Below are 14730 nucleotides of genomic sequence, written 5' to 3' on the forward strand. Positions count from 1 at the left end.
AGCAAGACAAGGGGGAATTGGTTCAAATAGGGAACAGGTGTAGATTCCAAGGGCACAATAACAAAGTACTCAGTTTGAAATCATCTTAAAGTCTCACCCCAACAGAAGAACAGGTCCTCACAAACAGGAACATACTCAAGTGTTCACAATATATAATACAAAAAAAAAAAACAAAAAAAAACAAAAACAAAAAAACAAAAAACAAAAAAAAAAAAACGGACCAGTAAAATGTATGACATTTGAAACAATGTAAAATCATAATTTATCAGAGACTAATGTATGCTTTATTATCGTTGTTGGTGATTTCATGGTTATTTTTGTCATTAATATTTCATTGTACTATGAACTTTGTACATTTATGATTCATTCGAACTTGACCAGTTTTTAATTACCATTATTCTATGATAGTATTTTTCGAGTTTACATTGTCGTATTGATACATTTTTCCTGACATTCAAAGTTGTGTAAAACTGTATGTGAATGAAACAATACAAGCTATACGAGATTCTGTAATTATAAACTATTGTATAAGGCATTTAAAGGATAATTCCTATTAAGCCTTTAGTAAGATAAGATAAGATAAGATAAGATAAGATAAGATAAGATAAGATATTACCGTACATACAGGGATGCGGATAAAGAGAAAGAAAATAACAACGGACAAACGTTGAAAAATAAATGCGAAATAAAACAAGAATAAAAAATATAGAAAAATAAAAAAGATTTTAAAAGGGCTAAAAACTGATCGAACAATCCACGATCTAATAAAAAATTACACGCGGCAACAATTTGTCACTTACAACATTTGTGCTGGTTGTTATGATAACATCAAAACACGCGTGGAATTGGACAACGTGTTAATAACTCAGTAACCAATCAATGAGTTAACAACAACAACAACAACGACGACGACAACAACATCAACAACAACATCAACAACAACAATAACGACAACAATAACGACAACAACTACAATAACGACAACAACAACAACAAAAACAATAACAATGACAACAACAACAACAACAACAACAACAACAACAACAACAATAATAATAATGACAACAGGTGTTCGTATGAATAAAAGATGTTGAATGTTTATTAAGAACCTTCGCCAGCAATTAACTGATTAGATACAATGATGATAAGTATAATATTAACAATCTTGATAGTGATTCTGATGATGATGATGATGATGATGATGATGTTGAGGGGGAGGATGAGGAGGAAGACTACTACTACTACTACTACTACTACTACTACTACTAATATTATTACTACTACTACTACTACTACTACTACTACTACTACTACTACTACGGTAAAAACAAACAAGACAAATAAATGAAAAAAGCAACTAATCTCTCTCTCTCTCTCTCTCTCTCTCTCTCTCTCTCTCTCTCTCTCTCTCTCTCTCTCTCTCTCTCTCTCAGCCAGCCCAATGTCCTTGGTTTCATAAAGGAGCTGATTGGAAAAACAAACTGAAATAAAACCTTGGAAAACGCTCAATTATAAAAACCACGCGAGTTATTTCCCGTAGCGATCAATTTTCTCATAATTCTTACTATTGGAAAATCAATTAACTATTAAAACAACCCTGATCAATTCAGCAGATTGTTGACAAAAAGCAGTTAAAAAAAAATATTTTGGCCTTAAATCTAAATACAGTATAACCAAGCAGGCTCTCGAATGGAACCCGCAGGGCAAGAGGAAACGGGGTCGTCCAAAACAGACTTGGAGGAGAAGCCTTCACCAAGATTTGTGCGTCTCCAATCTTACCTGGTGTGAGGAGGCAAAGGTCTGTGCCAAGGACAGAAGAAGATGGAAGATTGCTATTGAGGCCCTATGCTTCGCCAGGAGCCAAGGGGCATAAGTCAAGTCAAATAAATCTCCTCCCATCCTTCCCCCTCCCCATCCCTATCAGAAAAGCAACAAAACCTTGAGCATTTATATAGGGCAATATCCACTAAACGTGCTCAAAGCGCTTTACAAAAGGTCCTTGGCCAATCACAACACTTAACATGTAGAAAGAGGTATGACTCTGTAATACGACAACGCTATTAAATAAATTATAAAATAATATAAAATAAAATTCCCTTTATTCATCCCATAGGGTAAATCTTTATCTAGGGTCTAATCCAACGGAAGATTGGAATAATCCAGGCGTCAGCCGCAGTACAGCGCCGAAAACTGAACTAGGGCGCGGTGAGGTGACTTGCTCAAGGCCACACACAACGCAGCGTCGGGTGTTAGGATCGAACTCGGTACCTTTTAGGTATGAAGCAAAGACCGTACCGCTGAGACACGCTCCCATGAACTCATTTCACATCTCGTTTTCGCCGCCAGAGGACGGTGACAAAATTATTTGACTAAAGAGGCCAGAATTATTTTAGGTTATCAGACCTGCAAATATGTATACGAATGAGTGATCTTAACCTAATGATGTGATACTAGGGGCTGCCAGAAGCTGTGGACTGTAAAAAGTAATAAATAAAAATGAATATAACAACTTCAAAAAAAAAGAACAAAATACCAAACACGGAACGTTTCGGGTTCAAAACCATTCTTCAGCCAACAAAAAAACAAAACAATAAAGATATAAATACATTACTAAATTACAGATAGACGCCAGAGATATTTTGTAGGTCATCTCCGTAAAAAAATATTGGAAAGTAAACAACGCATAAAATTTTGGTGCACCAAAATAAAAAAAAAAATAAATAGGGAAATGGCGGGTAGAATAGAAATAGGTGTAAAATGTGCAATATGTCCTTTTGATGTATTGTGAAGAAAAAAGGTTTCGGACCATAATAACAAAATAAAAGTGTTTTATCAGTACAACAGTAGTGTTGGGCGGTGGGGCGGATCGTTGGCTAATTACTGTCCAAATACTACTATTAAATTCATGATTGGCAAAGGGGATACTAAAGGTTGCCAATTTAGGTGTTTTGCTTACTCGGTTGATGTCAATCAATTCGATTTATTTTTTATTGCTTTTAGACACGCGCTCTATAAATTTAAATAATTAAAAACATTAAATCATGTCGAATGATGGGGGTCCCGATAGCTCAGTTGGTAGAGCACTCGCTTCACACGTAAAGGGACCGTGATCGATCCCGGGTGCAGTAGAGATTTTCTTCTGAATCCCGACCTGTCCACCCTACAGTGAATGGGTATCGGAGTCTATAGGATAGCAAGCAATTGCTATTGTCCGTTTCACGTTATAGAAACCTGGATAAACTCCGGCTCCATGGGCCCAACGGCTCTGAAGGACTACAGATCGAATGAGTTGACTGTCTAGTCGTACTATGATACAAATGTGATAGAAGAATAAAAAGAAAAGATAAAACCTAGAATATTTATATATCGCATTACAAAAGACAGCCCTCAACCAAAAGAGTTCAAGACGAGACTTACCCAATCCGTCGAAATCTTTCGTTCCCGGCTGCGACGTAAGTCTCTCCGGGTTTCAGTTCGTTCATGTTGTACACACGAGTCCCGTGGTGAGGGGTGTGGATCTTACGAATGGCCCCGAAAGCCGGGTTAAGCTTATCCGTCAAGTGGTCCATATAGTGTGACATATCCTGGGGGGTGGGGGGGGGAAGGGGGAGGAGGAATAGGGCTATTCAGACTAGTTACCTTTGTGGTTTTGTCATCATCTTCATTATCATCATCATCATCATCATCATCATCATCATCATCATCCTCATCCTAATCATCATCATCATCATCATCATCATCATCATCATCATCATCATCATCACTATCATCATCATCATCATCATCATCCATCATCATCATCATCATCATCATCATCATCATCATCATCATCATCATCATCATCATCATCACTATCATCATCATCATCACTATCATCATCATCACTATCATCATCATCATCACTATCATCATCATCACTATCATCATCACCGTCATTATCATCATCATCATCATCATCATCACTATCATCATCATCACTATCATCATCATCACTATCATCATCATCACTATCATCATCATCATCATCATCATCATCATCATCATCATCATCATCATCATCACCATCATCATCATCATCATCATCATCACTATCATCATCATCACCATCACCTTCACCATCATCATCACCGTCACCTTCACCATCACCATCACGTCATCCATCATCATCACTATCATCATCACTGTTATTATCATTATCACCAATACCATCACCATCATCATCATCATCCTCATCAACAACAACAACAACAACAACATAATCCTCCTCCTCCTCCTCCTAATCCTCATCATCATCATCATCATCATCATCATCATCATCATCATCATCATCATCCGAATGATGACATTTCTCTGCCCTTAGCTTTCTCTTCTTCTCACTCTTATTTATGGTATCCGAAACTATTCAACTAAGCAGAAGGAACTGCATGTAATACTTAATAAACACAGCTTACCTTAAAATGTTTCGGATTGACGACAATCTTCTTGGCCACGAAATGTCTATCACCGTTCACATAATAACTACACGGTTTCCCTCGCATAAAACCCGTCATATAATGGGGCTGGTTGGTCATGTCTTCGTCAAAATCATTGTGGAACTTTTGTAGAGGTTTGGAGTTTTGTGAGTAATTCAGATTACCACCACCACCGCCACCAACCCCTACATCATCACCAACACCATTGGCATCGCCGCCAAATCCACCACCAAAATTATCATCAAGACCTCCACGACCTTCATCATCATCACGATGTCCATCGACATCACCATTTAAACCGAGACCGTTGACCACAGTGTCCACTACACCGTCTTGGTCTGCGAGTTTTTCATTATCGTATGCGTTGTCGAAATCTGTGGCTAGAGACTGGGCGGCCATCATGTTTGTTGTTGTTGTTGTTGTTGCTTCAACCGACGCTAGAGATGAAAGGTATGTTTTGTAAATTTTCGATGGCAGACTATGTAGGACTTAGGTAGCTGGTTGTATCCAGTAGACTGTGTAGGTACATTCAATCTGCGGGAATAAAATAAGATAACCAATTTTATAATCGTTTTTTTTTGTTATGGGTGAAATAAAATGTCATTCTAAAACGAAATCTCCTCCTCCATCACGTATTACTCCTCCCATTTCTTCTCTCCTCCTTCTCCCCCTTCTTCATCATCATCGTCATCATCATCATCATCATCATCTTCATCATCATCTCATCATCATCATCATCATCATCATCATCATCATCAGCACCACCACCACCATCATCATCCATCATCATCATCGCCACCACCAGCACCACCACCACCACCACCACCACCATCATTATCATCATCTCATCACCATCACCATCACCATCACCATCACCACCACCACCACCATCATCATCATCATCTCTATTTGTTCCTACCACCATGATTATAATAATCATCCTTACTGATCGATACAAAAAAAAAATCGGACATAATATAATATAGAGTCCAGACACTCAATCCACTGGACCACACATCCGTCTCGTCTCGTCTCGTCTCACGTCAATCAACACATCAATCAATAATGAACAATAACCAAACCAAACACACAGGTGAGAAACACGCTATATCACAAACCTGTTATCGGTAATCTACGATCTCACGGTCTGTCTAGAGTTACCGTCCCTACCTGTTGCTAATGTAAACAATAGGGGGGGAGCTAGCTCTACGCCTCAAGAATATGGCGGTTATTGTTATGATTACTGATAACGTTGTTAAACGTTTGCTTGTTTCTTAGGAAGCCTCAGGGTTAAAGGTGGGGGCCACTTGTATCAATGTATTATTTCTGAGAACAATGACATGGAAGATTTTGTTTGGAAAACTAAGCATCTACTAAAAATAGATTTAAACCAAAGAACTTTAAATGTTTGCCACTTAAAGAGCGTCTAGACCCCCCCCCCCCTCCCCCCCCCACACACACACAGAGAGAGAGAGAGAGAGGGAGAGAGGGAGAGAGAGAGAGACAGACAGAGAGAGACAGAGAGAGAGACAGAGAGAGAGAGAGAGAGAGTTCGGGTGCGGGCGCGCGCGAGCGCGAGCGCGCGCGCGAGAGAGAGAGAGAGAGAGAGAGAGAGAGAGAGAGAAGAGAGAGATAGATGGATAGATAGATAGATAGATAGATAGATAGATAGAGAGAGATAGAGAGAGAAAGAGAGAGAGAGAAAGAGAGAGAGAGACAGACAGACAGACAGAGAGAGAGAGAGAGAGAGAGAGAGAGAGAGAGAGAGAGAGAGAGAGAGAGAGAGAGAGAGAGAGAGAGAGAGAGATCGGGTGCTAGAAAAAATAAAAACAACCTCAAAGCTTAGATGATGATGATGATGATGATGATGATGATGATGATGATGATGATGATGATGATGATGAGGGTGATTAATATAGCACCTCATGCTATAGTGCCTCTTAGACTATAAATGAAGCAAGTCTGACATTTTACCACAACTAAACCCATTTATTGAAATATATTTTTTGTTTGTTTGTTGCTTTAGGTCTCTTCCAACACAATTGAGGTTATATGAGAGACCGCTGAAACAAAAAAACAAGCAATCTAACAAAAATAGTACAAATGTCAATCAAAAGCATAACCTAAAGATATCATAAACTAAATTATAAATAACCAAGAACAAACTGGCAGAAGATTTACAGGGAAAAAAATATCCCCTGTCAAAAATACAATCACAAACCAAAGAAGCAGGATAGGCTAGTAAAGAGAAGAAGAAACGACATCACTATCGGATCGTACACCCATGCGAACATCATAGGTATATGATTCAAGGGTGATGCTCCCATCCAACCACCCGCATTGAAATATATATACACACTTTTCCAGAAAAATGACTGCATTTGTCATACCGAAGCTTTTGGTCATTGATAGTCTAGATCTTCCGATTTGCTGTATGACAGTGTGAAGCCTTTTTCTTCGTAATCCAATGGGAGCGATCTATATTCATGTTTTCGTCTAACCCAGTTATCAATCACATGATTTGTTGCTGTCCAACGATTGGATGCTTCTTTACAAATGTAAACACGCTGTTTTGTTTTTGAAAATTGTACACATACTCATGTGTAATTCTGAACAAAATGACCAATCGTGATTCTAGATATTTTAAAAGCTGTGAATACTTTTCACTATGTTCGTCATTTTGAGCACACAATGTGACCAATGACTCGAGCACATGGAAAGGTAATATAGATAATGCTCATTGAAGGCTTTTTCTACTTTTTGATATTTTGCATCCATGAGATAAATTGAATTGAAATGTAAATTATATAAGATTTATATAAAGTAGCTCACAACATTGCCATCTGGAATTATTACGGACCAACACACAAAACTCAGTGTAACCATGAAATTTTATAGTCTGGATAATACAGTTAAGTGAGAATAACGCGGATGGCAAAAAAAAAAAAATAAATAAATAAATAAAAAAATAAAAAATAAAAAAAATAAAGACCCGAGTGATGTCAACTTCATTCTATCTATAGATAGTATGCAGATGACGTCACTCAGGCCTTTGTTATTGTTTTTGCCATCCGCGTTTGTGAGTTGTTCTCACTAAACTGTATTAACCAGACTATAAAAGTTCATGGTTACACAGAGTTTGTGTGTTGGTCCGTTATACTTCCGGATGGCAATGTTGTGAACTCCTTGGCCAAGCGCATTCTATCTATAGATAAATCAAAGTTGAGGTCACTCTGGTCTTTGTTATTGTTTTTTGCCATCCACGTTTATGAGTAATTCTCACTAAACTGTCTTCTTCTTCTAGGTTCCATGCCTGGTCCAGGCTTCGGATACTGCATGAATTATCTCTCTCCATTCCTCCCTGTCTCTTGCTTTTTCAAACAGCTCTTGGATTGTAAGGTTGGTGAAGCCCTTCAGTTGGTCTATGAGTGATTTTATTTGTCTCCTCCGGGCGCGTTTACCAGGTATTTTTCCACAACTTGCCAGGTATTCATTTTTATCTTTCCTTACTATGTGTCCGAAAAAGGATAGTTGTCGAACCGCTATTAAGGGCATTAGTTACCTTTGTTGGTATGTTTGTTTTAGCACTTCTTCGTTCGTTTTGTGTGCAGTATACGATATTCAAGTGGGGAAAGAACTATTTTCATTCGATACTGTACTCACCATCATTTAATGAGGGCAGATTGGTAAACAACGTTGTCTGTGTAATTTGGTATATCTTCGGTTGATTTTTCTGTGTGGCCCAATAATATATTTAATAATATATTCCCTCAACTAACCCCAAGAAAAAATTAAACCTAGTACCTTTAATTAACCCCAATAGGAAAGACAAACACCCTAGCACTTTAATAATACTTATGACTAACCCTTATAGGAAAAAAAATCCGATCTCGAGCTAACCCTAATAGAAAAAATCATGACAAATTGAATAAATAAACGCCTGACAAAAGATCAAAGGTGAAAATACAAATTTAAAGAATACTGGGGGTGTAGGAGCTTTCGGAATGTCTCCCCTTTACTTAACTTATGGAAAAACAAACTTCCTAGCACCTTTAATAAGACTTATGACTAACCTCTCGAGCTAACCCTAATAGAAAGAAAAAAAAACAACTCTCGGACTGCTTTGCACTACCTTTCAATATTTAACAAATCAAAATGGCAGCTAAAAATCAAAACAATGGTCAAATTAAGAAATTTTAAACTTTCACAAATCTATCAAGGTTTGTTCTAGAGTTTTTAAAATACTTCTAGATATAATGACAAATTGAATAAATAAATGCCTGACAAAATATCAACGGTGAAAATACAAATTTACAGAATACTGGGGATGTAGGAGCTTTCGGAATGTCTCCCCTTTGCTTAACTTATGGAAAAACAAACATCCTAGCACCTTTACTAAGACTATGACTAACCTTAATAGAAAAAGAAATATCCTCGATCTCGAGCTAACCCTAATAGTAAAAAAAGAATCAAAATAGCGACTGAAATACTTTCATGTGATCAAGTGAATAATATCACTATGAATGCCACGAGTTGCTGAAAAATGCCAACACCCACACAACACAACGGAAGTAATAATAATACTTGATGTCATAAATAGATGACGCAAATTGACAACTTTTTACTGTGTCAAAATTAGTTGATTTTGGGAGTAAAGTGTCGTCGTTGGTACATATTTTATGATATCTGTTTGACTCAATGAACTTTCAAACTGACTTTAAATTATAAAAGGAAATCAAGTTATCTGTTTATCTATCTCTAAAAAATACATTTCTAATTTTCAAATCTTTCAGTAGAGTTGTGCGTCGTGTCAATTTTTTTATTGACTCAAATAAGCACAATGTTCTCCACAATGCTATATTTTTTAAAGAAAGGATTAAACAAATAAAACAGACAAACCAAACCAAAATAAACATTAAAAAAAATAAATAAAAAAAATAAAACAATAAAAAACTAAAAACAAAAAAACAATAACAAAAGCCAAAAAGATCCGAAAAATTAAATAACAATCCGTTATGCACAGTGAGCAGTTGTCCGATGCATGGATATTAGCAATCCATAATGCCTAACCTGATACGATTCGTGATATTATTGTTATCCAATGCTTTATACAGACTTATTGACTGACTGGCCGGGGGGAGAATGACAATGCAATTTTAACCAGTTAATTGCCATAGTTTGGAAAAAACAATAATATTATGTATTTAAAAATTTGGCCAGAAAACTCGTCCTTCTAATTAATCTCGATCGATTTAAATGACCCTCACCTCTGTGTGTGTGTGGGGGGGGGGGCTGGGGGGGGGGCTGGGGGTGTTTGTGTGCGTATAGTTATTAATTTGTTTACGTATCATTTGTTATTGTCATTGTGAAGCGCAACTGAGCATTGGAAATGGACAATGGCGCTATATAAATTTCCCATTACATTAGATTACATCTTGGAAAAAAAAAACCCCAAAACACAACGGTCAAACCTGGGACCTCGCGACGTCTTCCTTCAGTCCCAGGTCTGAGAGGTTTTGCAAAGACGAGGGTCTTTTAAATTGATCGATATTTGAAGGACGAGTTTTCTGGCCAAATTTTTAAATACATAATATTGTTATCTGGTCAATTCTTTAAAATATGTGTTTTTCTAGAGTACGCAAATTAACTGATTCAAATCCTCCATTCACAAGTTAGAATGATAAGAAAGAAGATCAATGAAATAATAGAACATTATCATAAATGTGTATTGTGTTTATCCATTTATCTATTATTGTCAATTGTTACAGTGGGGCGTTTTAATCCTGTCAATCGGAAATATGTGCGGCTATAATGTGGTCTTGTGGTATGACACTCGCTTTCGTATCTGAAAGTCCTGGGTTCAAGCCTCGCTCGCTCGGCGCATTGTTGAGTCCTTGGAAAATGGTCTTTACGCACATTATCTCGCCGTACTCAGGTAGTGTAAAATGAGTACTTGGCCTTTAACACTGTTGTCTTTGTCGGAAAATCTTTTTTGTAATATTGCCAAACAGGCGTAATATCTCGTTCTACATGTGACGTGTTGCTGTTGGTCAGGGACCCTTTGCAAAGCGCTTTGAGCACGTTTAATGGATATTACGCTATATAAAAGCTCAAGTTTTTTGTTTTGTTTTTTAATTTGTGACCCACTGAGTCAAACTGGTATTATATAGGAATAAAGTGGATGCCAATAATATGTAAATTTAATGGTTAAAATGTGACCCATGGTCTCAAGGCGGTGGTATCATGTCGGGTCGAATTATCTGCTGGAAATGCATTGAAAGACACCTGTTGAGAGAGGGTCATCGGACTCTAACCCTGGAAGTGCGAGAGAGGTGATTTCCAGGGATTGAAAAAAAAAAGAAACAAACACACAAAACAAACAAAACATAGCTTATAGAAAACAAAACCGAAACAACCCCCCCCCCCCCCCAAAAAAAAAAAAAAAAGAAATAAAATAAAATAAAATAAATCATAAATATAAAATAAAATAAAAACCAAAAACCTAAAACAACCAAAATAAAAAAACAAAACAAAACAAAAAACAATCAAACAAACAAACAAACAAAAACAGTACAGTTTCTTCAATAATACATGCTATCGATGGCCCGTCGATCTAACCTCTGAACTGTAGTATTGAGGTTAGATCAACGGGCCATCGATGTGTGTTTTTAGACCACATGACTATTCCCGCCAAATGACGCGATTGTGATTGGTCGCCCTTATGAAATACTTCTCCGACGAGCATAAAAGTGTATCCAGAGGAGAAAAACATTTTAAATTTGATCATTTTTTGACTTTTATACATTCTGATAATAGGACATGTGAAAAAAGCTCTAGCCAGCATGAAGAATAAAAAGTACCGATTTTCTTTGTTTAGAACCAAACTGTTCGTTGCTGGGCGGACGTGACATCAGACTATTGAATGCTATTAAGGGACACACACGCATTCTCCAAATAAATTGAATTTCCGGATCAAAATCCGATGTTTAAAGTTAGATACGTGATATAGATAGTATGCGTTTGGCTAAGAAGCTCACAACATTGCCATCCGGAAGTATAACGGACCAACACACAAAACTGTGTGTAACCATGAACTTTTATTGTCGGGGTTATACAGTTTAGTGAGTATCACTCACAAACGCGGATGGCAAAATACAAAAACAAAGGCTTGAGTGACGTCATCTTCGAACTATCTATAATACAGGTGTATGCGACAAGGTGTGGGAGGACATCGGAGAAGCCAAACCAAAGACTCGCGTACACATTGTGGGTTCAGTGTTGTGAACATAAAAATAGCAGTTCAAGGAATAGATAGACGTTCAACACTTTGGTGATCAAGTTTTACAACGTAATATTCCATGTACAAAACGATCAATCAAATTTATAAGGGTATTGTATAAGCTCATGCATTATTTATCATCTTAACTCTCTCCTTACCGGCCATTTTCAGGACTTCACACCCAACCTATGTATACAAAATAGATTTTTTTTTTCACTCAAACACAAAACCTGTTAGTTCTTGCTATACATATCTTTTTTTTTCTGCTAAACGAGCTCTTCAGCACAGTGTTAATATAGATAGTATGCGCTTGGATAAGATAACGGTCCAACACACAAAACTGTGTGTATCCATGAACTTTTATAGTCTGGTTAATACAGTTTAGTGAGAATTACTCACAAACGTGGATGGCAAAATACAATAACAAAGGCTTGAGTGACGACATCTTCGTTCTATCTATAGATAGAATGCGCTTGGCCAAGGAGTTCACAACATTGCCATCCGGAAGTATAACGGTCCAACACACAAAACTGTGTGTATCCATGAACTTTTATAGTCTGGTTAATACAGTTTAGTGAGAATTACTCACAAACGCGGATGGCAAAAACAATAACAAAGACCAGACTGACGTCATCTTCGTTCTATCTATACAAAATAGATTTTTTTTTCACTCAAACACAAAAGCTGTTAGTCTAGTTCTTGCTACTCATATTATTTTTTCTGTTAACACGAGCTCTTCAACACAGTGTTAATATACTTTAACTATAGCAAACATTTTTGTTTAAATATTATGATGTACAAAAGAAATTAGAATGAGAAAAATGTTGGCTGCATCGTAACGAATGTGATGATTTATGGGTCGTAGTAGTAATAGTAATAGTAATAGTAATAGTAGTAGTAGTAGTAGTAGTAGTAGTAGTAGTAGTAGTAGTAGTAGTAGTAGTAGTAGTAGTAGTAGTAGTTGTAGTAGTAGTAGTAGTAGTAGTAGTAGTAGTAGCAGCAGCAGCAGCAGCAGCAGCAGCAGCAGCAGCAATAGTAGCAGCAGTAGTAGTAGTAGTAGTAGTAGTAGTAGTAGTAGTAGTAGTAGTAGTAGTAGTTGTTGTTGTTGTTGTTGGTGTTGTTGTAGTAGTAGTAGTAGTAGTAGTAGTAGTAGTAGTAGTAGTAGTAGTAGTAGTAGTAGTAGTAGTAGTAGTAGTAGTAGTAGTAGTTGTAGTAGTAGTAGTAGTTGTAGTAGTAGTAGTAGTTGTAGTAGTAGTAGTAGCGTATGGCTACACCTCCAGATTATGTTTGTCGATCCATGATGTCAGGTCATCTCCGGCTCCAAAGATTGTTTCGTACCCCCCTTCTAATTTTGTTACTGGGCATTGCAGGACCAGATGATCGATGGTTTGACGTGCCCCTTTGCAGTATTGCAGATTGGTGAGTCAATGAGTCTCCATCGATAGAGGATTTCTTTGCTGCGACCATGGCTTGTTCTAAGTCGGTTGGCGGTGACCCAGTGTTTTCTTTATATGGGTGGTAAAGAGAGGGTTAACACCGGCGAGCAGCGAGCAGATTGATAAGAAGTCCTCCAGAGCCATTAAGCCCATAGGGTTGGAGTTTTATCCCGGTTTCTAAAGCGGTAAACGGATAATATAAATTGCTTGCTCCCTTTCGGATAGGACGCTAGTCTATCGAAAAGTACCTTCTGCCAGATCTAGCAGACCCAGCTACCCAATCACTGCTGGGTGGACAGTAAGTAGACAAGGGGATCAGAAAAAAATCTCAGCATCACCGGGAACGACCTCTATCCCATTGCTTGTGAAGCAAGTGCTCTACTCACCGAACAGTCGGGACCCCCGAGGATCTAAATAAACCTGACATTTAAACCGTTTGGAATCGTATGTCATATAGATAGAATGAAGTTGACGACACTCAGGTCTTAGTTTTTCTTTTCTTTTTATTTTTGCCATCCGCGTTTATGAGTAATTCTCACTATGTATTAACTACACTATAAAAGTTCATGGTTACACATAGTTTTTTTATGTTCGTCCGTTATACGCATTTCCTGATGGCAATGTTGTGAGCTTCTTAGCCAAGCGCACACTATCTATAGAACTAAAACAGAAAAATATGTGTAAACTTAACGTTTATAATCTGATCGAGAAAATTATGTGATAAATAGTCAACCATTTGGCGGTATAAAAACAATGATCGGAGATTTCATTCACATTATTATTATTGTGAATAAACAAACAACTATGTTTGTCCGAGCACGTGCGAAGGGGTGTCACAAATTCCATGTTTTGATTGGTCAAAAATCTACTGGATGTATTGTTGTCAACATAACAATCCAGATCAGAAAATAGACGTCTGATACTTTTACAACTTGATATTTCACGGGTAACACGATCAAGTTTCTAAGGGAGTTTTTATTTAACTCATGTAATATAATAATATTATGATCTTCACACCCGGACATGCTTGCAAACCGATTGATAGCTGAATGCAAGTTGTGGGCTGACATATCAAATATTGGACAAACATGAAAATAACAGCTTAAAAATATATATGTTTTTGTTTTAAGGGTTTTACGGCGCTTGCAACACATTTAGGTTATATCAGCGCCGGTAAAAGGGAAGCCAATGGGATAGTAAAATGTTCTAGAATTACAATTAAAGCACGCAAGAAAAGGTAAGACAAAGGGGAATTGGGAACAAATAGGGATCAGATGTAGATGCCTCTATTCAAATTGTTGACAAAGTGAAAAACCTTGGCACATTCTTAGACTCTGGACTGTCGATGGAGCATCAGGTTAATAATTTGGTTAGATCTCTCTTTTTCCAACTAAAAAAGATTGCTTCCATTAGACGGTTCATATCTGAGGATGTGAACAAGCACCTGGTTGTGTCCCTCGTACTATCGAAATTGGATTATTGTAATGCTCTGTTGTTTGGCGTTTCGCAATACAATCTGAAACGTCTTCAGATTGTCCAAAAC

General features: G+C 37.3%; 1 protein-coding gene across 1 annotated transcript in view; it reads right to left on the reverse strand.

Moving 5' to 3' along the window:
• Positions 1 to 14730, reverse strand: part of LOC144956265 (uncharacterized) — a 144504-nt gene that overhangs the window by 100916 nt on the left and 28858 nt on the right. The window contains exons 2-3 of the mRNA XM_078886723.1: positions 4452 to 5006; positions 3418 to 3584 (exon numbers count right to left, since the gene is read on the reverse strand). Coding sequence (XP_078742849.1) covers positions 3418 to 3584; positions 4452 to 4874 — 590 coding nt within the window. The 5' untranslated portion in view covers positions 4875 to 5006. The remainder of the gene's footprint in view (positions 1 to 3417; positions 3585 to 4451; positions 5007 to 14730) is intronic.

The sequence above is a fragment of the Berghia stephanieae genome, chromosome 11, assembly GCF_034508935.2.
Source record: "Berghia stephanieae isolate SIO BIC M18660-M18661 chromosome 11, UCSD_Bste_1.3, whole genome shotgun sequence".
Classification (NCBI taxonomy): domain Eukaryota; kingdom Metazoa; phylum Mollusca; class Gastropoda; order Nudibranchia; family Aeolidiidae; genus Berghia; species Berghia stephanieae.